The 25,369-nt window shown below is 45.4% G+C and overlaps 1 protein-coding gene across 4 annotated transcripts in view; it reads right to left on the reverse strand.

The window, feature by feature from the left end:
- Positions 1–25,369, reverse strand: part of LOC122782930 (collagen alpha-1(XII) chain-like) — a 49,332-nt gene that overhangs the window by 19,579 nt on the left and 4,384 nt on the right. For 2 of the 4 annotated variants that reach the window (XM_044047529.1, XM_044047531.1), the window contains exons 3-35: positions 24,862–24,978; positions 24,625–24,768; positions 24,322–24,375; positions 23,071–23,334; positions 22,745–22,909; positions 22,319–22,492; positions 21,918–22,208; positions 21,216–21,818; positions 20,585–20,863; positions 20,207–20,482; positions 19,837–20,109; positions 15,140–15,409; positions 13,680–13,946; positions 13,399–13,591; positions 13,168–13,292; positions 11,666–11,815; positions 11,461–11,580; positions 11,190–11,354; positions 10,956–11,102; positions 10,426–10,568; positions 9,857–9,986; positions 9,104–9,249; positions 8,523–8,652; positions 8,079–8,215; positions 6,876–7,005; positions 6,652–6,791; positions 6,247–6,379; positions 6,066–6,089; positions 5,163–5,302; positions 3,051–3,180; positions 2,819–2,958; positions 2,603–2,732; positions 991–1,133 (exon numbers count right to left, since the gene is read on the reverse strand). In XM_044047529.1, the coding sequence (XP_043903464.1) occupies positions 991–1,133; positions 2,603–2,732; positions 2,819–2,958; positions 3,051–3,180; positions 5,163–5,302; positions 6,066–6,089; positions 6,247–6,379; positions 6,652–6,791; positions 6,876–7,005; positions 8,079–8,215; positions 8,523–8,652; positions 9,104–9,249; positions 9,857–9,986; positions 10,426–10,568; positions 10,956–11,102; positions 11,190–11,354; positions 11,461–11,580; positions 11,666–11,815; positions 13,168–13,292; positions 13,399–13,591; positions 13,680–13,946; positions 15,140–15,409; positions 19,837–20,109; positions 20,207–20,482; positions 20,585–20,863; positions 21,216–21,818; positions 21,918–22,208; positions 22,319–22,492; positions 22,745–22,909; positions 23,071–23,334; positions 24,322–24,375; positions 24,625–24,768; positions 24,862–24,978 (5,873 nt within the window). The remainder of the gene's footprint in view (positions 1–990; positions 1,134–2,602; positions 2,733–2,818; positions 2,959–3,050; positions 3,181–5,162; positions 5,303–6,065; positions 6,090–6,246; positions 6,380–6,651; positions 6,792–6,875; positions 7,006–8,078; positions 8,216–8,522; positions 8,653–9,103; positions 9,250–9,856; positions 9,987–10,425; positions 10,569–10,955; positions 11,103–11,189; positions 11,355–11,460; positions 11,581–11,665; positions 11,816–13,167; positions 13,293–13,398; positions 13,592–13,679; positions 13,947–15,139; positions 15,410–19,836; positions 20,110–20,206; positions 20,483–20,584; positions 20,864–21,215; positions 21,819–21,917; positions 22,209–22,318; positions 22,493–22,744; positions 22,910–23,070; positions 23,335–24,321; positions 24,376–24,624; positions 24,769–24,861; positions 24,979–25,369) is intronic. The other 2 variants (XM_044047530.1, XM_044047532.1) reach the window with 2 other exon arrangements.

Raw genomic sequence — 25,369 nt, forward strand, 5'->3', positions numbered from 1 at the left:
ATGAGGTGAGGAGGTGGGCCGTCTGTCTGACTGTTTAACACAGTCTGACAGAGAACACAAGCGGTAATATAGGCACCTCCTCCCTCCTCCTCCTCCTCATTCCCTTTGAGTCTGTGATTGTGTTGCTGTAGAAAGGAAAAAGAAGTCCTCCGTGGTTCTGGACTGCTGCTAACCTCCTGGGGGGAGGGATAAACACTTTGTGCCGGAGATTTGAACAGAAAGGGAAGAGCTCTGAGGGAGAGCACCACATGTGAGTGTGAGACCAGCAGCTAGGCAGCTGGGTGGGTAAATCTTCTGTCTGTGTTTTCATTTTGCTGTCAACATTATTTCACTTTTGATTTCCATCTCATGTGGATCCTGCTCCCCATTTTTCTCTGTCCAGTAAAATTGCCGAATAAAAACACGACCAACAACATTCGACACTGATAAAGCTACAGCTTTACTGTGGACAGTGTTGACAAATGCCATGTTACCACTGATGCACGTCAGCGGCTGCAGGCCTGGATTCTGCCGTAAAGAGTGCACATCTCTCTTTAGCGTTCAGTGTTAAGCAGCAACACAAAGCTTCCTTTTCTTAACCCAGAGATCCTCGACACATAAAGACGTGGGCACATTGGTGCCAGATGCCACGTTGCATGCACAGAGCAGGGGCTGTAATTAAAACATTTCTTCCTTAACGAATGCTTTATTGCCTCGGTTTGAGACCGTTTGTTCATGAAAAGAATTCGACTGGCAGTAAATGCACGCACGCACCATTTTGTGAACCGAATAATGACTGACTGACGGACTGATTTGCTTTTAATAGTTCAGGATGAGGCACTTTTGTTCCTAATGACATGTGGTATACTGTAATATGCAGCTGAAAATGGGGAACATGTGCTCCATGGCTCCCCCGAGTGTTTGTGTGTCTAATGTGTATGATTTCATTGTGGGTTTTTGTGTGAATATGCTAATTTACACCGTTTCCTGCAACAACGGACGGATACTCACTGACTCCGAGGGTCTGGCTCCAGTCACAGGTGCATAGATGACCCGGTACTGCTGGACTGGTCCCGTGGCAGCCTCCCAGCGAACGTTCAGAGTGTTCGTCGTGGGGTTGAAAACCTGGATGTTCCTGACGGGGCTGCGCTCCACTGTTGAGCCAGAGATGTTGGGTGTTTGGAGATGATGAGAAACAAAAAGCAGATTTTCTTAAGCTCATAGATGTTCATAGTATTTCCCCCATTCACATTTTCACTCTCTTTAAGTCTTTGGTCTTTGCAGGAGAGTAGGAACGGCCCAATGATTACATGAGAATGTTCCAATAAAATAAGAACAATACTCCCACCAGACAAGTTTAAGGCATTATTTAACAATGCAGCCATTAACATGACACTTCCTGTCAGTGCCCTTAAGGTTAATGAAAAGGATATACGAGGCATCTGTGTGGCCCCGTGTGAAGCTTGCCTTCTAAAACGCAGAGGCAGATGTTTAGAGGCTTTGTGCCGCTCCCTATTATAAACTCATAAATGCAGCGGAAAAAAACACAAACAAGCTTCCGTATTTTTAAAGTTTCACAGAGTGAAAGTCTGTTGCCAAGGAAGTCGCTTTGAACCCCCGAAGGCACAAATAGGCACAGTCGGTGAGAGTGGCTTCTTCGGTAAAGCGATAGAAGACGAGGATGAAGTGAAGCACTGTACATGGGTTGCATTTACTGTACATATTGTATCAAGTATGGTTAACATGTCCAGGAAAAAGCCACTAAACATGGGGGGGACCATTGCTGCGGAAGGGAAAATAAAGGTAACAGTAGCAAGCATGGAGCATGACCTTAGCCAACTGAGTTGAGAGCCATAAAACATATAATGCTCTCTATTCATTTCTGACCCTCCCCTCTCTGTTTCTTTTTCCCAAAGGGGAGCCAATTACTCAACGCGTACCCTCCCCCATTCAGCAGCTCCCCCATTATCCTGACCACTACCCCTCTATTCCAAACTATAAATGGACAACATTACGGTAAGGAGAGAGGAGACACCATTATAATGCCGCCAACTCCGAGGAATTCCTTCCTATGCAATCAACCCGCAAAATGCTGACTCATTCCCAGCAGAGGTCGGCGGTTTGAAGTTGTGGGAGAAAACGGAAAAATAATTCCTCTGCTTGCAGGAGTTCAGCGTTAGCTGACGGTGGGCTGAGAGCTGTCATTTTACAGTATGTTGTGCTGTATGTTGCACTTAACGTGCAAGGTGAGGGTCACCGTGTGCGTTGATGGCAGCTGATCAACTTGGCTTGGCTTGCAGAATCCAAAAGGCCTTGAATGATATTGCGAAATAAATCACATGTGACTGGCCACATTATTGAAGCTTATTGAAGACACATAGCGACAGCGAGCCAGCGACTGAGGCCAGCAAGTTCGTTTTGGACGGACATGAATGGATTCCTGAATAAGGAGAAGAAAAAAAATCCCACCGCTGCCGTTACTCCCTGCCAAGTCTACATGGGCTACTCTTAACCCTGACATCTATCTTCCAAGGATGTCACCACTGCATCAAATCCTCCCTGGACGGGACCACAAGTCGTACTTGTTACCTACACCAGACACAATAATGCACGCAGCGCTTACATGTTTTGCCGTTCTCAGACATGCGCCGTCCCTCGCCGGCGGAGTAGACAGGAACCACGGTTACTCTGTAGACCGTGTCGGACTGCAGACTCTTCAGCACGGTGTTGTAAGTGCTACCTGAGACCTGCACCTAGATTGAGGGACAACAAGGGCATATTATGTCAGAGCCATAACTCCCCAAAAACTCAACGGTTATAGAGCGACTCTCCGGCATACCATCTCCTCTTCTCCTCCAGCTTCAGGAACATAGAAGATCCTGTACTGGCGGACGTTGCCCTCAGCAGGCTCCCACTGGACTCTCAGGGTGCTGGTGGTGGGATCAGTAACCTGCAGGTTCCTGACACCACCCAGTGGCTCTGGGGTAAGACAATAAAACGACGAACGTGCTTAAACTTTACACATTCAGTAACTTGGTTAAAACTGTAGATCTGGACGGCAAGTAACTCACTGGTCTTTCCAGGGCCGTTAAGCTCGCCGCTGACTCCTCGCGCATAGACAGCCACCACGCTGATGGAGTATTCAGTGTCAGGGGTCAGTTTGGGAAGCAGAACAGTGGTCTTCTTCCCTCCAACTTGGGTCTAGTAAGTCAAGAATCAATGTTAATTCAATTACTTTTTTTGATCTTTTTTATGTAACTCAAACCAGAGATCCAGAAAAGACTGCAGGATATCACTCTTCAAAAACCATTCTGCAGCTTCAGAATCTGCACAGGGAAAAGATATTTGGTGTGTTTTCCGTGGGATAAGATTTTTTTTGACAACTCTCCATATGTCCCTTAAATTGATGTTACTGACTCGGTGGAAAGATTTCTACCTGAAAACCACTGGACCGTCGACAAATCAGAGGAGGAGTTTTGAGTGTTTTTGGACGAGGCTTTTACACGGCGCTCGGGCCAAGGTAAATCTGTACGCTGATGGCGGAAACAGTCGGATGTCTTGTCATTAGGAGTGATGACTGGTGATGAATTTACAACGTTGCTTTTGGCTCACGCTTTAAGGGCTGGGGCTAATAATAATTCTAAAGCCTTGTAAGTATGTTTTCATGAGGATTTGTGAATGATAAGGATTTGCTTTATCGCCGCAGAGCTTTTCTCAATCCACTGACGGACAGAAGGAAATACGTTCCCGTTCTCTTGTGAAAGTGCAACCTGTGCGTGAGAAGTGTGCAAAAGAAATTCCCCACATAATAACACCACACATCACCCTGGGCCCTCTGCCCTCGGTGGAATACTGACAGTGGACCAAGAAGGACTGGCAAATATTATCTTGTTACCTTCCAGTTTTCCTTCAACTCTTCAGTATGATATCACCCATACAATCAACACAGCTACATTTCATCAAGTGCTGAAGTGGAAACATTTCCACCCTGTCTTTAAAAAAAAAACCAGGGGAAAATAATGGCCAGTAAATGACCTTCATAACACCAGCTGAGCTACAGCTGAATGTTGTGCAAAACCTGGATAATTAAAGAAAACGGCATGTAGTGGCATGGTAATTTCCACCCACCTCAACGCCAGTGCTCTCAGCTGCGACTGCAGATGTTAGAACGGTGTAGAACAACTGTCTGGGGATCTCATTAGATCAATGCACAAATATTTTGTGAGAACTTCCTACGAGTGTCTGGAATGACCTCGCTCAATGTCACTACCTTTCATCGGCTCACACCCGTTTTTCCTGGGATCCCCAAAATCTTTTAAAACAGCATTGTTTGACAATGAGGAAACAGAAAAACAAATGCCTTCTCTATACTTTCATATTTTCCTTCAGTTTCAGTTCCATTCCGCAGCTGATCAAACCGAGCGGGGGAACGTCACAGCGCATAAATGCTCACCGTCTACGAGCAGAGTCGTTAAATTATCGCGCATTAAAAGTTTATCTGTCTTGACCATCTCTTCACGACTCATAAAATGCCCCCGCAGGGCAGGGGGAGAAATATTTTCCGCTGTGATTTAAGGAGCTTTTCCACAGGCTTTAACCGTGTGGCTATCAGTCTGTAACCTCACATGTGCACGTGCATAAACATAGTTCTCAGTCTCGCTTTTTAAGTCCTGCTTGTGGAGGCAATGAGGAAACGTCGGACAGCAAGTTAAAACCAAAAACCCAGCCGTCATCCAAAAGGACTAAACCATATTGGTCAGAAATTCACGACCTACAGGACAAATTCTGCAGAGTCAGGAAAGGAGGAAAGGGTTTTTGTCCACATCCCTGCTGCCATACCCTCACAGTTAAGAGATTTGATTTAGAATAAACACTAAAAAACAGTGGCAGATTTCAGCTACTGTACATATTTTGGTTTATTTTTTTGGAGGCAAAGCTGGAGGGGAAAGAAAATCCACCAATCCACTGAATTTACCCTCAATTGTCTGGCCAAGTAATGCTTGACTGATGTCCAGTAGCAAGTATTTGACTTTTCAAATGAATTAAAAATAACCTTAACTTTGAGCTTTATCTATGATCTTTCCAACCCACTGAAATCAGTTTGACACATACTAAAAACTTAACATCTGCCTTGTGTTCTTCGTGCTTGTGGAGGAGACCACATAGATGTTGTTGTGACTTACTGTCTGGCTCCTGCCTCCAGATGTGGGGACATAAGTGATCCTGTAGTTCTGGACCCGGCCCGCAGCTGGATTCCACCTGGCGTTCAGAGTGGTGGTGGTTTCGTTGAACACAACCAGGTTGGTGGGAGGCGCGTTGGGTGCTGGAGGAAACCCGCGCACACACAAACACATGCACCGCAATTACAACCATGTCAACATGTTTATCTGTTTGTGTGTAGTAAGAGCACTGCCCCCATGGATTTCCTTGCAAGTAACTTTTTAAAGACACTGTCCTTGACGTTCTGATCTTCCTGTATTGCAGTAAAATGTCTCATTTTATTTTCCATCAAAATATAAAGAGTAGATTTTAATCTGAAAGAGGCACTAATCTGAGTCAAGGACTGTGGCTTTAAAGAAGAAAAGACAAATCCACATGTGGGGTTTTGTCTTTTCTGAAGCAGGAATGGATTCTCTTGAATAGCCATGGATGGATGGATGGATGGATGGATGGACAGCAGACATTGATGGACTGATGAGTGCATGGATGAATGCGATGAACAGATGGATGGATGAATATATGAAGGGTGATGGAACGGGCTGCACAATCACAGGGTTGAAACCCTGTGCTTTGCAGGGCATGCACAGTTAAAATCCCAACTTGTGTCATTTGAGTATGAACACACTCGAGAACAGCCTCGGGGGTTGGATGGTGGAGACGATGGGACAAACAGACAAGGACAGACACTCAAGAAAAAAAACATGACGTGTCAGATGGAGCGGGTGGATGAGTTAAGGGCGTTATTGCTTGATGATGAAATGATGGTTGTCCAATGAACAACCGCGCTGATAACTGAAAGAACGATGATTAAAAACATGCTTTCATCAAGTAAGAGCATCCTCTTGCTTTACCGCAAACATACTTACATGGGCCACCAGCCTGCTTGGGCACTATAGAGGCAAAAATAACCCTTTTACTGCACATTACACTCAGCAAAGTTCCAGAAAGTCAAACATTTGGTCTCGCCTTTGGTCAAGATCCAACAATGATTCTGCAAATCAGCGTTAATAAATGTTGTGTTGCTTGAGTTGAGTTTATGTCTCTTACATGTTCTCTCCGTGCCCATCAGATCCTCGCTCTCTGACTCGTCTGGATAAATTGCAGTGACGGACACGTCGTAGGGGGTGTCTGGCTCCAGGTTCTCCAGGACGTGGGTCGTCTCGTCGTTGTTCAGGATGGCCTGATGAAGAAAGAAACACGAGCACAGTGCATGAGGGAAGCTGCTCGACTCCATTTTTTGCCAACACAAACTAACCCTGGGGGGGGAACCTGAGATCCATAATAAAGTTATTATAATTTGATTTGTGCTGCAGACTTGTTCTTTTTATGAGATCTTCTCTCTGTGCCTCTGCTTGAGATCTTTTCCAAAGAGCACTCTGTGAGACTCGTCAAGAAATACCTGCATGATTTATCGGAAATGTGAAAATCTGTGACAGCTGGTTTTTCTCTTACAAACTGAGGGTCGGCCTCTCCCTTCTTAGACCAGCCGATGCGATACAGGGCCACATCAGGGGCTCCGTGCTCCCAGGTCGCTCTAAAGCTCGTCTGGGTCACTTCAGAAAATCGCAGGTTCTTCGGGGCAGGAACCACATCTAAAAAAGGCAAAAGTAAAGGTAAAGGAGTTAGTTGATATCGGTGAAATATATTATAATCCTAATCTTAATTTTCGTTCCTACCGGTGACTGCGTCTCCCAGCATCATCTGTCCACGTCCCTCATCATAGACTGGAGTGACAGTCAAAGCGTACTCAGTCTGTGAAATCAGGTTGTCCAGTTGTTTCGTGGTCACATCTCCTCCAACTTCCAGCTGTTGAACAATTAGTGACACTTGTGAGGTTATTCATGCACAAAAAGCATTGATGCAAATGTGTAGCACGTTTATATGATTTTTTAGATGAACTTTATTTGTTTTTGCTTGTCTCTATATCTCCTTTAGCCCTGCGTGAGCTGGGACAGGCAACAGTGACCCCCGTCACCCTCATGTGGAGAATAAAGCGGTAGAAGATGCGAGAGCAAGTGAAATTCATATGTTTTTCCTCTTCGGACGAACGTTGCCAAGTCTTGTGAAACTTAAATTTCATTCTCAGCGTGTTTCCAGGAACATTGGAGAATTTGACAAGAAGGTAGAGACTTGCGCTTGATCCAGGGGAAACTGGGAACAAATAAAATACTCGGCAAACAACAAGCTTAAGGTTTGTTCACCAAATACCAGGAAACCATAGAGGAACCACCACACTCTTTTAATCCCATTCCATTCAATTTTATTTGCTCAACCTTAAGAAAATGAACTTAAGGGATTTGTTCTCATGAACATCTGTTGTATGTTTGTCTGATTGTTTTCCTTTTCATTTGTCTCCTTATTTGTCTCGTAGGACCATAAAGCTATGCAGCTTCATATACATGTATGTCCTACAGACACACTGTCACTTTGATGGGCTTGAGGTGTTTGGGCAGAAGGTTCTTTCTCAGCCCATGACTTACTTTTAAATATGTTCTTCCATTAAAGGAGCATTCAGGATCACCTCCACTTGCTTTATGGCTAAGGAAACAGTAAACAGCAATAGATAAATTGCTGTTGCCCCCCATTAAACCCCCACAAAACCACGCTCTGATAGCTTCATCATCTTCTCAGGACTGATGTCCACCCAACCAGCTGCGGTCTCTATTATGTGGTCAAAGCCAACACTTTGAAAGATCCGTCAAAGAGAAGCTATAAAAGTTTGTCACCGTAATCCCTGATGGCTCAAACAGCCATTCAGTGTACAGTAGGTTGTGTAAGAGAAGAAGCACCAAAAGTGGAAAAACATGGGCCTCCTAACAGGCTGTTTACATACAGTACAGTATACACTGTATAATGGCATTTGAGGAAAGGAAAATTACCTCCTTGGGCTCTCCATCCTCAGGCTGGTAGGTGACGATGTATTTGCGTACAGGACCTGGAGCGGCGTCCCAGTAAAGCCACATGGTGCTGTGGGTGACGTCGCGAACCCTCAGTTCGCCAGCGGGCGGTTGAGGCACTGAACGAGGGTCAGAGGGCGAGTCTTACTTTCAAGGCAGCATTGTATTTGAATTCATGAACGAACAGCTGGTCATATATTCGTAGTAGTAGTAGCACAGACTCTATATAAAAATACCTAACCCTTAGACCATTTACTCCTCAGTAAAACATTTACTGGTGTTATAAATCAAGACATAATTAAGCTCAGTTTTCCATTCAAACTGAGTTATTGTTGCACCCAGCTGTGTCACGTCCTGGAGGCTATTTCCTAGTCTTCACTTTTCAACCCGGAAGGTCTATGAGTAGTAGAAGCATTGACCACGTACGAGTGACTCCCTGCTTGGTCAGTGGTTCGCTGGCGGATTCTCCGTGCAGGGCGAACAGGGACAGCGTGTAGGCCGTGTTGGGGAGCAGCCTCTCCAGCTGGACGTCAGTGGTGTCTCCTCGCACTCTGAGCTGCGAACAAACAACAGGAGGTCAAGAGGGTTAGTAGACAACAGGGATTGGTCTGTGACGGTGATGGGAACATTTGGATTCTTGTTTTTTGACACCTCATGAACACATAACGATGTTTCCTTGCCAGAGTGAGCTCATGGTTCGCGTCTCCTTTGTGAGACTAACAATGTTCCACTGTATTTGTCTGTTGAGTGGTGGGGCAAACACTACCAGCTTTGTAAATATGGTATTTCAGTGTGCGACATCTGTATTTTGTCAGGAACTGCTGACAGCAGGTTGTACATGGTCCCTCGTCGTGTTTAACAGTGTTGTTTGTGTGTGTTTGGTGCATTTCAGTGCATTAAAGCAGTGTGTTTTTTTTTGTTATTTTTTTCCTCCAACCGTAAACACATGTGCACATGCTTATTTTTTTTACCTGGTTTCTCACGCTGCTCTCAAGAGTGGCTCTTACCTCCTGCTCAAGGCTGGGCTCCGTGGCATTGACGGCACTGTAGAGCAGCATGTAGCCCGTGGCGCCCGGCGCCTCCTCCCATCTCACCCGCATAGTGGTGACCTGTTCATCGTAAATGTCCATCCTCCTCACGGCGCTCAGGGGCACTAAAATTAGCACATACATACACATTTTCACTAGTTAATTTGGAGACCTCGAATAACAGCAAGAGGTTTCAGAATTCATTTTATATTCTTGTGACTGCAGCTAAATTTGCATCTAGTTAAGTTTTTGTATTGTTGCCACCAAGCATTTTATAAACGAGACCAAGACATATAGATAAAGTATATATTCCATTTGATTCATGGAGACCACACACACACACACAGGAAGTGCGTTTAAACTGTGTTACGCAACTGAGCCAGAGAGATTAGTGATGGTGGCAGACTCGAAACGGAAACTGTTTTTTTTTTTGTAAAAGAAAAGGCTGAAGTCTGGGAGCTAACGAGCCTTTTGAAATTGAAACCGCTGTTCCCAGACAACGCCATTCATCTGGGTTTCCTTAAGGGTCTCAGAGTCTGTTTCTTTAAGCAAAATCACCATAACATGGCCACACCTGAAGCCATTAAGGCACAGACCAGACGGACAAATTTCTGTGTTACATAATAATATATCTTTGGCAGGTTCTTGCCAGTAACTGGATTTATTGAAATCAAATGATTCAGAGGAACTAGAAGTAAGTCAAAAAAAAAAACCCAGAGAGAGAAGACATACATGTGGTCTCGGTTCCTTTAAGAGGCTCACTGCTCTCTTCTCCCACCACGGCGTAGACGTTGACCAGGTACTGTGTCAGGTGGTTGAGTTGCTGGAGGACCACGGTGGTCTCACTGCCGTCCACAAACACCTAGTAACAGAGGGATTGGTTAGATGAGTGTGTTTCATTAGCCAAACAAATCAAGATATCCTCACGAGTTTCCTTGTATTTACTTGGGGTGTTTCAAACAAGTGTTCCGATTAAAACCAGAAATCGTAAATGGCCTACAACATGAACAATAATAAAACCTCATCCACTGTGTTCAGCATAAGACAAAACAACGGGAGCTTAGACAAAAACAAACATCTACCACATCTAATCAGACTCAGACGAGCCAAGATACTCTGAGTGATTTCTCTTTCTAATCTGAGAGCTGTGTGTGTTTGTTTCCTCACGCCGTGTCAGACCGTAACGTAATCAGATACGTGCAGCGTGAGACGCCAACACAAACAAGACGCTGAAAATAGACGTCTGTGAGTGGAGTTCCCCAGTGATACCCGCACATACTACACTTTCTGCAACTTTGTACCTGTTGTGGTTGTCCGGACACAGTCATGTACTCCACACGGTACTTCTCCACCGGGCCATCGGGAGCAGTCCAGGTGGCTCTGAAGGAGTGGTGCGTCACCTCCGACGTCACCAGGTCAGTGGGAGCATCAGGTGCACCACCTCCTGTTTTAGTGTGAGTACACAGGGATAGAAGCTGTAGTAAGAGCCAACATCTTTCTACCTTTATCGCTTGTAATTACTAAAAAAAACAACTATTCACACCAAAGAGCTATTGGGACTTATTCCATATCATGTCAAAGAAGCAGACAATCCCTTATTCCATGAAGGGAGAGGGAATGTTGGATATTATTAGAAGGAGAAAATAACATAATAGGTCTGCAAAAATTTTGAAGAGCTTGGCTAGATCTTTGCTTTCTTTGGCGGGCCACACATTTAACTGTCTGTGGGTCTGGGATGCTTTATTCAAATACTCGTCTGGGAGTGGAGCACTTCAGCTAAGTTAGCAGATTAGCATGTGTGCCTTCCATTTTGGCCTGAACTCATCCATACCTGGTCCCTTGACACTGTTACAGAGGTTGTCGGTCAGCCTGTCCACGATGTCGTACAGGAACGAGAAGTCCGCCACGTTGTACATGTGAATATCATCCGGATCGGAGGCGATGGACCTCAACTCGTTCTCATCAGCGTTCTTCACACCTAAAGCGAGGATTACATTATATCTAAACTCATCAGGGGCTCGATACAATCTTTTAAACATCAACGAGAGGGAATGAATGCCCTTACCGATGGCATACAGCTCGATGCCCATATCGCGCAAGCTCTGAGAGTTGACATTGACATCGTCCTGGGATTTGCCGTCGGTGATCAAGACGCCGATCCTCCGAGCATTGGGTCGCATACCCACGTTCTCTTTGAAGTTGTTCTGGAGGATGTAGTTCAAAGCCAGACCTGCAATGACACAGATTCATGATGAATCTGAGCAGAGCTCAAATGGATAAATTATTAAATCCGCATGTAGTAGCAGCACTGCCACTGGTGAACATATAGGGGTTACCAGTCAAGGTGTTTCCTCCTTTGTAGGGCAGGTTAGACACAGCTTCCAGGAGCGACTCTCTGGTTCTATGAGCATCTAAGTGCCATTCAGTCTTGGGGTCTCCACTGTACTGAGCGAGACCTGTAGACACAACGCCTGTTAGACTGGCTGAAAAAGCACCATTTCTGTTTTGATTAGTAATAAAGAGCTCATCAGTTAAACCTACCAATTTGGACCCTTTCAGGACTGATGTCAAACACTCCCACCATGCGGGCGATGAAGGCACGGATGGTCTTGAAGTTCAGACGTCCGATACTCCACGAGCCGTCCACCAGCAGCACAATGTCAGCTTGTGCGTTGGTCTTACACTTCACATCTGAGAGGACAGGAAGTTTGACGTGTCATAATGTGACGGAGGCGCGTGCGTTTCAAACGCGACAGCGGTTCAACCGTCCCGTACGAAAAATGCCGTGTTTCTCGAGTAAAATGGTAAAATGTGAAGGTGTTCAAAGAAATGTAAAAAGGAAAGAGAGAAAGAAACGTTTGAGACACAACATTCCAGAGAGAACATGAAAACAACGTCCACAGTTCGACACAAACATCTCCACAAATAAGCAGTAAAGCATCATGATCTACTTTTCTCCTTCCAAAACAAAATTCTTGTCAGGCGTTATGACTGTTATCTTCTCGTCCTGTGGCATGTCAAGGCTGTATATCTCTCTGGTTGCACTTTTCGGATCCTTGAGCGAGTCCCAGAGGGCAAATCGGGAGTATATGCCCTTCGTGGGCCCGTGAGATATCAAAGGCCTCCTTGAATCATGTTTTCCCCCACACAGCTGTGTGATGACAAGGAAGGTATCTGATCCCCGGCACCTGAAAGAACTCTGCAGATGTGCAACAGCGGGGACACACGCAGGTGTTGCACTAACTGCGGCTGTCTGCAAATACAAACAGGTCATGGATTTTGATTTACAGATCAGTTTGCGCAGAGAGAGGAGAGACAGAAACTGCGAGGATGAAAAGACAAAAGGTATCAATTATACAAAGGTATGATAATTGTGTTATGTAATAGTAATTTTAAGTAAAATGACTAAGACTTTGAGAGGGGTTGCCAGTCCCATTTTTCATTTTTTTCCACCACTTGACACTTAAAACTACATCTACACCTATGAAATTGGACATCTCTTCATGGATGTGATACGTCATCACATAAGCAGATAAAAAAGCTGCAAACAACACTACATAACATTCTAAAAGAGAGCCTGGACATGCTACGACTTCATGTGAATGTCCCTACGAGGACTGGGTGTGCAGCTGAGTGGTCAGCTTGCCCTTCCTTTTCCAGATCCTCCCGGCAAACACAACCATTTTTTTCCTCCTTCTCTCATTCGCTGCCGCCTGTCCCACTCTGACTAAGGAGGTAGTAAAACATTTTATTACTGCACACATATTATATTCATATGGCTCGACTTCTCTGGCTGCTGTCGGGCTGGAAAGAAAAAGCGGAAGCCCAGAGTGACACAACGAAAAACACGCCAGAGAAGCAGACAGGTGGAACTGCCATTACATTTGTTATTCTGTGAGACAATTGTCTTTAAAGGAAGCTCTATAGCGTTTATTGGGCATGGCTATAACGTGTGTTTTCCTATGCAAACATGCAATTATTCATGTTCTGGTTATTATTCCTTTAGTGATTTATCCAAAGAAATATAAGTTGTACAACTTTACCTGTTGGGTTATAGGGGGGAGGCTCAGGTTCATCACTAAGTGTGGTTTTCTCCTCGCCAGCTAAAGGCATACTCTCTCCTCCATCAAACACGCCAGATACATTCACTGAGTATTTGGTGCCAGCTCTATGGACAAGAAAAATTGTGTGTTTTTTATTATTCTCTGGATCATCATACTTTAGAATCTTATTTCATAATAAGAATAATAATGTAATAAAAATGAAGGGCACACCTGAGCTCCTCTAGCACCACTGTATTGTCATAGGGACCAACGAGAAGTTCACCCAGGTCAATGTCTTCCCCTACAGGGTGGAAAGTGACTTTGTAGCCCCTGACATCACCAGGAGCGTGGTCCCACGTTACACGGAAGCTGGTCTTTGCAGGTTCAGATGTTTGCAGGTTCCTGGGAGCTTTGTACGGTGACACTGGAGAAAGGAGAAGCATAATGTAGACTGACTTAAATGGGGCACAAACACATTTTGAACATTAACGGTTGCGTCGAGACCAACGTACGTGTTGTTCCGTCTCCTTGCCTTGCTCTGCCCTCCCCAAAGCGGTACACTGGCATGACGACGATGTCGTAGGTGGTGATGGGAGTGAGGCGTCGCAGCACTGTGGTCGTCGTGCCTCCGGGAACCTTCGCCGCTAGCTGCCGCCCTCCGACCTGGGGCTTGTACGTGACGCGGTAGTTGAGCACATTTCCAGGCGCCGCTTGCCATGTCACTTTCATGGTCTTCTCCGTTTCCTCTGTGACTACAATCGCTCTGCCAGCGGCGGAGACTGTGAGGACGAGGAGGGGGAAAGGTTAAAGGAGGGGAATGGGAATGTTCAGATGAGAAAATCTGCACTAAATGTGTGCTTAACCACCTATGTTTCCAAATATACGTTTGGAAATATAAGCAGCGCCGCTTTCCTGCTGGTAAGTAAACTAAACAGTAACGCGCTTGGCTACCTCCGAGTCTTTCATGTGGATATCTGCTCATTTTCCACATGCGTGTGAATACAAACCCACTCCAATATTTCTGATTTTCAGAAGGATACATTCAACAGGCTCAAATTTACATGATTGATTGTGTTTGGTTGGTGGGTTTGGGAGCCAGATTTAGATGTCATGTGAGTTTGAGCAAACCCATAGTTTTCATTTTTCCATCGTGCATCCCATAGTGGCTGTTTTTTTGAGGAAAATATTCTCAAGTGTTGAATTTTTATGAACGGAAAAAGGCAGCGCGGCCAACGCTGCTGTGCGTAGTTCGCCCCACAGAGACCCGCGACTCGTATATAACAGATAGCCGGCGCAAAGTGAAGGAAGGAATTAGCCAAAGTCTCCAAAGTGGCCTTAGGGTTGTGCGTGGTGTGTACAACACATTCCTTGCTAGCCAAAACCAATAAACTAAAAATGACGGGTGGGAATATTTTTCCTTGACCAAATTCCATTTCACTGGTGGACAAATGCCCTTCCAAAATGTCGGGAGTTTCCGCTCAATGTGCTTTTCTCATCCGAGCGTGAGTATAGTCTAACAAGGGACAAAGGCGAGAGACAGTCTGTCCCGCATCTCCTATGAAAACAGGGCACAGGTGTGCTTGGACATGACATCACCTTTTGTTCACACGTGCAATTTCAGAGATGTTCACGCATGAATGAGGTGAACGCCAGCAGCCAAACAGAATGACCAGACCAGGGGAGAGTTTCTAAATTCCCTGGGATCCTCTGAAGTCACAAGTTCATTAAAATGTAAACAAATCATGAGAAATGTCTACGATAAGAAACTATCCACAACTCTGGGTAACCCCAAACTGAGACATCCAGAAACTTAAAATTAAAATAAAGTCTTAAAAAAGGGGGGAACGAGAGAGGAGGAGGAGCTCACGGAACAAGACAAAAAGTTGGACAGAAGAGAGCAGACATAGAATGTGAGGAAAGAAAAAAAAGTGTGGGGTTTAGTTTATAGTGGAGGAGTTTTAAAGTAGCATACCATCTGTGGTTTCCTCCCCGACCAGTGGCTGGCCCTCTCCACGGCCATAGCCAGCAAACACAGACACCTGATAGCGTGTTTCTGGGGTGAGACCCTCCAGGACCGTGGTAGTGGTGTCTCCCTGTATCGTCTTCTCGCCGACCTCCTCGGTGAACAGAGACTTCCACCTGATCCGGTACTGACGGACGTTACCAGGGGCCGCCGTCCAGGACGCAGTGAAACTGGTGTCCGTGACGTCACTGGTCACCAAGTCTCTGGGCGAACCAAGCTCTGTGGATCAATGAGGAGGGAAAACTAAATAAACAGAGTAATAACAGCAACAACAGGGGCTTTATTGACATTAGAAATAGAAAACTGAGGTCAGCGCTGCAGATGTACTTCTGTTTGCCTAAACAATTTATCAGGATTTTCTTTGTTTTGCTTTCCTGTGATGAATAAGAATCCACCTAAGACAGTGGTGTTACCACTAATCTATGATAATATCTCATTGCCCAGGTGGTGCTGATTTTTAATGCAGATAAACGGAGGAAAGAGGAAGTGAGGGAACAACCCAAACAATAAACCTCCAACAATCACTCATCTGTCTCCGCTTTAACCCCTCAGGATCCGGAGTTTTCTCTCTTCATAATCACAGACTGGTGGAAAAATCTCTGCAAAACTAATCACAGTTCACATATCCTCAGTGCCTCTCCTGGCAGCACTTTAATTTTCCATCGAAACAGAAGAAACCAGATCCGCGTAAGTGTGTTTGCTACAATTGCAGATGGTGCGCTCTCTCATTTTCTCTCTCCTTCGCTCACTTTTTCTGAGAGGCCTTCATAAGAGAAGCCCGGCACCCGAGGAGGGACGGGTCGGTCGGCTGGGATGCCCATGTTGACATGGACTCGCCGCTCTCCACTCCACCGCTCAGATGAGCTTCATCCACCACAGGAAGATAGGCTGCAGCACAGCCTCTGTGATGCTGATCCTCATTTAAGCCCTTAAGGCCCGACATGCCAGCATCTAATGACAAAATAATTACAGGCAGAGCGCAGCTGAGCTGCTGGGTGGTCCGTGTCAAACTTCATTCATCAGACCTCACCAACTTAGATTTCATACACCAGCCAGTTGCAGAGAATAAGATGCAGCGGAAATCTACCGCTAGTCCGACGCATTAATCGCTTGGAAATGTATCTGTCACCCCACAAATCTCTCTCAGCGTCGAGCCATGAGAGATGAAATGGAAACTGGAAAAAGGAGCAAAAATAACAGCAGCACACACAGATCCACACCTTCAGAGGAAGAGTAATGGTCGTGACTGCAAACGAATGAAAAGTTCCAGATTTTAAAAGGACCATTAAGAGCAGTTTATTCCAGCAAAAATGTTCATAATTGCCAGCAGAGAAGAATGAACTTGACTGACTTCTACAGCTGTGTGTGAGCCAAGTGCAAAATAGATCAGCAGAAAATTGCTTCTGCAGACAGCGGCTTCCTTTTCAAAGACGAAGGCCACACAAAGACGCACGGCACGCACACACCGAGCATGTGGTCCGCAGACCTTTTTAGCAAACGTCTTAACTTGCTTTGCAGTATATGAGTTTACACAATACCAATGATTTAATTGTGAGTTTTTTAATTAAAATCACAGTGTGATTATATCTAACGGCATCCCTTTTTTTGCAATTATCGCCCCTCCACCCCGCCCAAACTGCATTCCACCCTTCAAGGAGAAGGCTACTCTCAAATTAAGACTTTGAACACAGCCAGATCACTAATTCACACGAGGCTTCACCACACTCTCTCTCCCTCTCTCTAGACAACCACACTTGACACAAATGAAAATCATTTGGGAGATTTACTGCAGAGCGTGTGCTGACATTACCTTCTTATCTGCAGCCGAAGGCGCCTGCAGCTTGAAAATCTGAATGACTGCACTTGTTAAATAAAAGCATCGGTGCTAGTGTGCAGAGCGGTATCTGCACCTAATTGCATGATTTAATGAAATCGGTATATTTATTTATGCCCAACCTTGGCATTGATAGGGTAATTATTTTTGTCATTTCAGCACCAGTTCACTCTCACTGAGGTTCTTGCTTGAACAACCCACACTCTACGTCTGAGCCGCAAAAATGAAAGCTCCTGTGTCTAAGAGCCAATGAGCCAATGATTGTGCCCATCTCTGCCTTTTTTTTACCTCAAAGGACCTTCAGAGTGGTGGAGGGAAAACTGGCAGCGGCGCCAAAGGAGGCTTGGCACGGCTCGATATAACTGCAAGTCTGCAAGAGCATCAGTTTGAGGAGGAAATCAAATCAAGATGTCTCAGTTTCACCTGGTGTTGTGCTTGCTGCGGTGCAATTTACGCAATGAGTAATTGGAGAAATGAGTACAATGGCTCCTTGGGGGGTTGAACATGTGATCTTCCAGTTTATGGGCTGGGCTGTTTATTGGCCAAGGCACCCTGAGGCATTCAGGCTCACATTTTTAAATACTTTCTTTTCTATTCATCCTCATTCTTCTCTCTCTCTCTGCCTCTGCTTGTCCCTCGCCCCACCCTTGAGGAAGACAAACAGACGGCTCTCCATGACACCAGACGGACAGCTCACACAGCTCTCGAGGTCCTCTTAGGTAACATCTTCCACATGTTGCATGAAATCCCACCTTCATAAGTAAATAATTCGCCTGTGTTAGTGTATACGGTCCACATTTGAGACGTTCATCTAAGCATTCCCCGAGACACCTCCTCTGTCCTCCTCCTGAGTCATTTCAGGATGTTTTAACTCTGTATCCCACTCAAGGCTTCTGTGTTGGCTACCGTCCATCGCTGGCCACAAGGGACAGCTTTGTGTGAGCGACACAGTCTCCTCGCCCACATGGACTTCACAGAGAGGGGGACGCTCAAAATGAATGGCACGTAAAACAATGAGATCAATGTTGAAGTATGCCGACGTCATGGCAGCTTGTTAGCGCTGGCTAAACAAAGTGCTTTGTCACAGAGCTTCTTTCCTGCGGGGGCGTGTGGCTGATGACAGCACAGATTTGACCAGTGGAAACTCACTATATAATCAAAAACAAGCCTTTCGGTCAACGTGGGAACCCGAGAGGAGGAAAAAAAAAAAAGAGGGAAAACGCAGCAAAGAAAAACGTCTTTCTTTCCAATTCTTGTACCAACGTGTAAACAAAAATGTGCTGGTACTGGTTGTGAATTAAATATTTAAAATTCGCTCATTTCTAAAGTCCCTTTGCTCAACTTAGTGCACAGGGCTGTGTGGTGTGCAATAAATCATTGTTAAATAGGAACACACTGATGATCTCTCTCCCGCCAAGAGAGTCAGGGAGCAACATCCAGGAACAAGACGTTCACTATTGCGGCTGATTGTGATGAATCTTTAATGTGTCTGCAGGTCAGCTGAGCAATTAAAGACTGTAACTGAGCAGTTTTCATCTGAGCCCCCAAAAAAGTTTTTTACACTGAGAAAGTAGAAAAAGTGACATCCTCCAAGCCTCATTTGTTCTCTCTGTATTTTCATCCAGAGTTTAACCAGACCAGTGGTCCTTGTCTGACAACATTAGAGGCAATTTATTGTAGAGACCTCCCTTACTCCAAATGGGCACGGGGAAGGGGTTGGGAGGGGACTTAAGAGTTAAAAAAACATGCAGTGTTATGGAACCATGTGTTTTTCATGGCTGGTTTTCATCAGGGTCATTAGGACCAGGACGAGGGCCACAAGCTGAAACGCTTGACTTGGATGACCCTGATGAAGTAACATGGCAAAACACTTCACTCCAAATCTCCGTTTCCACCAGGTTGTACAGTGCTGTTCAGTCCACCGTTGGTACAGATTGGAACAATAATCCCTGATCTGGATTGCATTTCCACCACGGGGTGTTATGGCAATAGCTGCGTTCATATGCGTGACATCATACCTATGTAGCCCCAACAATACATTCAACAAAGACAAAGAAAACGGCAATAATGCATTGTTAAAAGTGATAAATAACTGTGATCATTCTGTTGACCAATCAATGGACTGCAGTGTGTTGTTCTATATACTGCAAATGTTGACCTCTGCAAGTGTATATATATACATATATCTATAATTTACAGGTTTTGCAGTCACAAGTGAATTAAACAATATTTACAGGCAGGTTAATACAGTATCTGATGTCCATTATAAGGTGTAACCTTTCACATAATAAGTCATATAAAGCAGTGTAAACCTACAAATCATAAAGTCCCATACAGACCAAGGTAAACACAAGCGGGCAGATATACAGTATGAAAGTCTTTTCCAAGTCATTCCACTGGTTTTCTAATTTTACAAGCACTTCCTCACCATTTCCTCCTCACCTTCCTCCCCCTCCTTTTATGGGTGGCAGAGTCACCCCAAGCTTCACTCGCTGCCAAGAAATGACATCAAATGCCTCATTCCTGTCTTCCCCCTTCCCACTATGGCCCATATACGGAACTGTACCTGAACTATAATGTGGTCACATGTCAGAAATACCAGATACTAATATCACATAAGAACTTGGGGAAAGTTTATCTGAATAGCCGAGGTTACCCTACATTCTGGATACAAGAACTTCTTCTTTGGGCCTGAAAGGTCACCTGGTCAAATAAGAAGGAGTTTTGGGGAGCAGGACACGGTGTTTATTTTATCTGGATGTCTGTGCATTTGCGCACCTTCTGGATCAAATCATTTAGCATTGTCTCTTACCTTCTAAGGTGGTTCCAGTGCCCAGAAGAGGATCACCCAGACCAGAGGTGTAGCGAGCGCTGACAAACAGCTCATATTCAGTGGCTGGTTGGAGATTCTTCAGCACGGCCTGGGTAGTATCTCCTTTGACAGATATCTCTTTCCTGTCGCCGCCCTCGGCAGGTTTGAAGGCGATGCGGTACTGGAGCACATTTCCTGGAGCGGCCTGCCATGACACTTTCATGGTGGATATTGTCTCGTCAAAGACACGGAGATCACGGGGGGAGCCACGGACTGACGGGAAATAAAAAAAAAAAGAATGCATCAGAAACACTCAAGATTCACACTGACTGTAGTTTTGACAGTAGTCACAGTAGTTTTTCTGACTCACCTTCCTTGGTGGTTCCAGTTGTCTGCATCTTATCCCCTAAGCCGGTGACATACTCAGCAGACACAGACACAGGGTAGGTAGTAATGGGGGAAAGCCCCTGGAGGACTATGGTGGTTTCTGGTCCAACTGTCTGTGCCTGCAGAATGTTTCCAGCATCGCCTTTTGGAAAGTAAGACAGGTGATATCTTATCACCGAACCCGGTGCAGATTCCCAAGACACCCTGAAACTGTCAACGGTCTCCTCTGTTACACGTAGGTTTCGTACCGTTCCTTGCTCTGAAAAGGGGGAGAAAAAAAAAAAAAGATGCTACTTATTGTCATTCTCAATTACTTAAGTTGTATTGCGTCAAAAAACTAAACAAATAAGGGTTACCTTACCTTCAAGGGTGGTTTCTTCACCACTCAAAGGGAAACTGTCTCCTCTGTCATACTGAGCAAAGACATTGACTTCATAGGCAGTGAGGGGATAAAGGTGGGGCAGAACGGCTGTGGTGGTCTCAGCCGGCACCGCCATGGTGATGTAGTCTCCGGTGACGTCCTCAGCTTTACGGAAACGCACCAGGTAAGACAGGACTTGGGTAGTAGGGGGCACCCATGTGGTACGGAAGCTTCTCGAGGTAATTTCAGAGAACCCCAAGTCTCTGGGTGGAAGCAGACCTGAAAATCAAAGAGAAAGTTTGTCATTAAAAGGCATTGTATGGCCCGTAATGTTTGAGTCACTCTACGGTGATTATATTCAAGTTATAAACCAACATTCAACAAGCATGTGTGTGGTTTTGTGGTGCTGTAGTTAATTAAATGTGCCCGTGCCTTGCCTCACAGCAGTTTACAAAGTATTTATGCGGTGCTGTGTCTTGATTGCATTGGCTCTTTTCCACCAACAGACAATCAGTAGGAACCAGCATGATGATACTTCAATACTTTGCAGACGGGCAGTTATGCAGATGCCATTCGCTGAATATTATGTGGCTATGCTTAGAAGGAACTTGTCTGTCTGTCTCCGACTTACTTTTCTTCATAATATTGAGAAGTTCCTGTTCAATCCTCAGACAGATGGACTGAGTCAGCTCCTTGGAAATCCTCTGGAAGGCATCGAAATCCTCCACCTCGTAGACGTGAGTGTCTGACGGGGGATTAGCGATGGCCTCCAACTCGGACCTGACTGCGTCTTTCACACCGACGGCAAAGATCTCCACATCAATATTCCTCAGTCTGGTGGCTGCGTCCTTGAAAGAGTCTGACGACTTTCCGTCAGTGATCAGGACCATGACGCGGGGAACATTTAGTCTCGCTCCACGAGCAGGAATGAAGATTTTTTCCCTGACGTAGGTCATGGCTCTGCCAGTGTTAGTGGAGCCTCCGCGGTAGGGGAAGGTGCGCACAGCCTTGACGACAGCGTTGATGTCGTGGTGGGTGTTGAGAGCAAACTCGGTGTGTGGATCGCGACTGTACTGGACCAAGCTAAGCTGCACCTTGCCAGGGCCAATGTCGAACGAGTTGACAAGAACCTCCAAGAAGGCACGCACTTTGGCAAAGTTTTGTAATCCAATGCTGTATGAGCCGTCAACAAGGAGCACCACATCAGCCTGCACATCTACGCCCAGGGAGCACTCTAGAAGACAAGAAGGAGGTTATTGTGTGCCTTACATGACCCCGTCAAACAAATCGAACCAAAGCTCTTGAAAGGCCATGCAGAACCAATTCATCATACCTGTTGTCACCTTGACAGGCTGGGTTTTCTCCATTGCCAGGATGGCTTCACTTGGAGTCAGACCTTTGAGAGCATACAAGCTGATCTCATACTCGGTCTCAGGGGAAAGGTCACGGACATTGATGGATGTCTGAGTGGGCCCTATGTACAGCTCTTGGCGTTTCATGCCAGGCAGCATGGGCATGAGTGTGAGCTTGTAGCCTGTAATGTCACCCAGGGAAGGATCCCATGTCACTCTCATTGACTTTGATGCAATTTCTGTGACCTGCAGGTTAGAGGCCGGTTCAACCACTAGAGAAGAGGAAAGTCACAGGAAAGAGGGAAATGTTGAGTTGGAGAATGGAACCACGTCTCGCCTTTTATTGCATGGATGGTAAAGCATTAAAAAACATTTGGCTCACTTTCTTCGCCGCTGACCAGAGAGCTGAGCTGGTCATCAACACCGGAGCACACCTCTCTGATGATCTTTTTCTGCACCTCTTGGATCATGTCAAAGTTGGGAACATTGTACACGTGTTTGTTGTGGGGTGTGGAGGCAATTTCCCTGAGCTCGTCCTCATCTGCTCCTTTGATACCTGAGTGGGAAAAACGACGCAAAGCACAACAACAAAAGTGAACACACGCTTTTTCTTTCTTCCCTTTTTTACCGTCTGCATTACAGATGTGGAGGACAGCTGACAGTTTTGAAGAATTCTTCTTCTTTTTATTTTTTTTTTGTCAAATATCTCATAAAGAACAATCAGTGGAAAATCAAATGTTTTCCAAGGACAGGCAGACATTCACATGGTAGAGCACAGTTCAAGAAAACAGTGAATAACAAACCATACCTAGGACAAATATTTCCACTCCGATGTTCCTAAGTCTTTTAGCATGCTCCTCCACTGGGTCCTGGGATTTTCCATCGGTGATAATCATGGCTACCTTTGGGAAAGCTTTCCTGGATCCACCCGCCTCCGTGAAGATGTTATTCAACAGGTAATCAATGGCGTCGCCTACGGACAGAAATATATGTATTTGTGTGTGTGTTTTTAGAAATGTTACATCATATATCATCACTATTAAATAGCCTTAAGGTGTTTGCAGGGCTTTTCACATTTTAATGTTTGCACACAAAATCCCTATCCAACTTTCCTCCATTTAATTAGTGCCTTACCTGTCATGGTATTTCCTCCCTTGTATGGCAGGGAGCTGATGGCTTGGAGCAGGTCTCCTCTCCTGCTGTAGCGGGTGAGTGGGAACTCTGTGCGCGTGTCTGTGCTGTACTGAACCACAGCTACCCGGGTCTTGTCGGCGCCAATGTCAAAAGCCCCGGCCAGGGAGCCGATAAAGCTGCGGATGTGCTTAAAGTTTTCTCTGCCCACACTCCAGGAACCGTCCACCAGAAAAACCAGATCTGCTATTGCACTGACGGAGCACTCTGGAGACAGATATCGATAGAGGAGACATGAGACAGTCAGCCAGGAATAGAGGCGATTTAAAAATGGTGTGGCTCGGATCTCAGGCATTGATAGGCACGTCCTTAACCTCTTAAGTTAAACTGACGTTCAAACCAAAAATGGACCAATTAAGGTATAGCAGCAATAGCTCGGCCTTGGAAAAATATTTTTACATGGGTCCATTACTTCTCATGTCCGTCTAAGTAAAATCCAATCCATGACAGTTTGTTGGATTCTGACATCAAAGGCAGCATGCACTTGTGCCAAACAGTGGGCCGCTGTACAGCCGTTCCAGCGTCTTTATAGAGCAGTACGGTTTACTTTCATCCCTCCAGACTCTGTGAAGCATTAAATCATGGATGAATTTCTCTGGAAAATTTTAAAGATGAGTCTCTCTGAAATAATTGGCTGGGCTGAAGTGGGTGGATTTTTTTTAGGGTTGCACATATGCATAAAAAGCATTTGCGGCTTTAAGTTACCTGCCTTAATGTTGCAAAGGATGGTGTTAAAGCAGACATTTGGTGTGTACAGGTAAGAATGTCCTTCACTGACTTTTTAAAGAACAGTTCAGGACAGACGGAACAGCAGAGTTAATGACCTGTGCCCCTTCTTCTGGCAGTTAAAGGGAAAGCCCTAGCTTCCAGGTGGTGAAGTGAACACGTCATGGACGTCATGGACAACCCTCCTCTCCATGACGCACAATGGAACCCATCTCCTTTTTTTGTTTTTTCCATGTGCCAAGTGGTTTCAATTAAAAGAGCCAACGTGGGCCTTCAGTGTCACCGTCAGAAGCGTGTCTGCTTTACCCCGTGGTAACCCTGACACAGGGTAGAAATGTGTGCCTGGACCAAATTATTCCATGGGGGAAAAAAACACTATAATGATTGTTGTTGGGAAAGAATATTGGAACAAACTTGGAAAGTGAGTTGTGCTCAGATTGTGGCTGACACTACACAAAGCATACTCACTGATTGCATCTGACTGTGGCCTCCTGACTCTTGTGCTGGTGTTACTGGACTGGACTGCAACACAGGAAACACTTGGGTGAGTTAGTGCCACAAAATAACCACACCCTGCCCCCTCACTGTGTGCCGTTTCACAGTGGAAAAGGGGGAGGGGGGGTGAGAAAATGAACACTTTGTGTCAGCACATGCACACAAACAGATACCTCTATGCCACATTAGCTCTAAACTAACTAACTAAACAAAATAGAAAATTGTGCTCTTCCATTTTCCCCCGAATAATTCACCCTGTATGAATGCTGTACTCACTGGTCAGTTGCCCAAAGATGGGAATGCTCTCCTCTGACCCATAGTAAGAATTAATGGACACTGAGTAGTCCAAGTCTGGGGTCAGGTCAGTAATTGAGGTTGTAGTGGCATAGGCATCAAGAGCAAATTCTCTAGATGGTTCATCTATGGGAAGAAATCAAGCAATGCATCAGCTGTTGGGCGCACACTGTGTGAATGCATAGGCGGGTTCTGCAAGTGCTGGCTCCGCCCACTCACCTGCGTCTGACATAACTTGTATTCTGAAGCCCTCAATCGTTGTTGAGGGTCTTGTCCATGACATTTCCACTGTGTTCTCATTTAGAATTTTAAATTTCAAGTCTGAGGGAGGTTCCACTGCGAGGAAGAGAGAGACGGCGTTACATCACAACAACCACAGAGACACAAAGTGTATGAAGATGGTTGAACAGATTGAAAGACACGGTATTTTGTTTTTTAAAATCAAGCATTCACACTGATCCCAACGACAAACACTTCAGGACTGAAGTTGACTTGCTCGTTGTTGGGGACAGACACTGACGCCCATTTTTCGTGGGTGACGAGTAGAAAAACATGACAAGGGGAAGCCATTTTGGACCAAAATGGCATTTGTTTGAGTTGCGGGCAACTCAAGCACGGGCGCACGCGTGCGTATGCTCGCATGTGCACGACGCCACACAAACTGAACCAAACCAGAGTGCAAACAATGAGGTGAACCATCCAACACATGCTGAGTGCAGTCGTGGCG

The sequence above is a fragment of the Solea senegalensis genome, linkage group LG16 (assembly GCF_019176455.1).
Source record: "Solea senegalensis isolate Sse05_10M linkage group LG16, IFAPA_SoseM_1, whole genome shotgun sequence".
Classification (NCBI taxonomy): domain Eukaryota; kingdom Metazoa; phylum Chordata; class Actinopteri; order Pleuronectiformes; family Soleidae; genus Solea; species Solea senegalensis.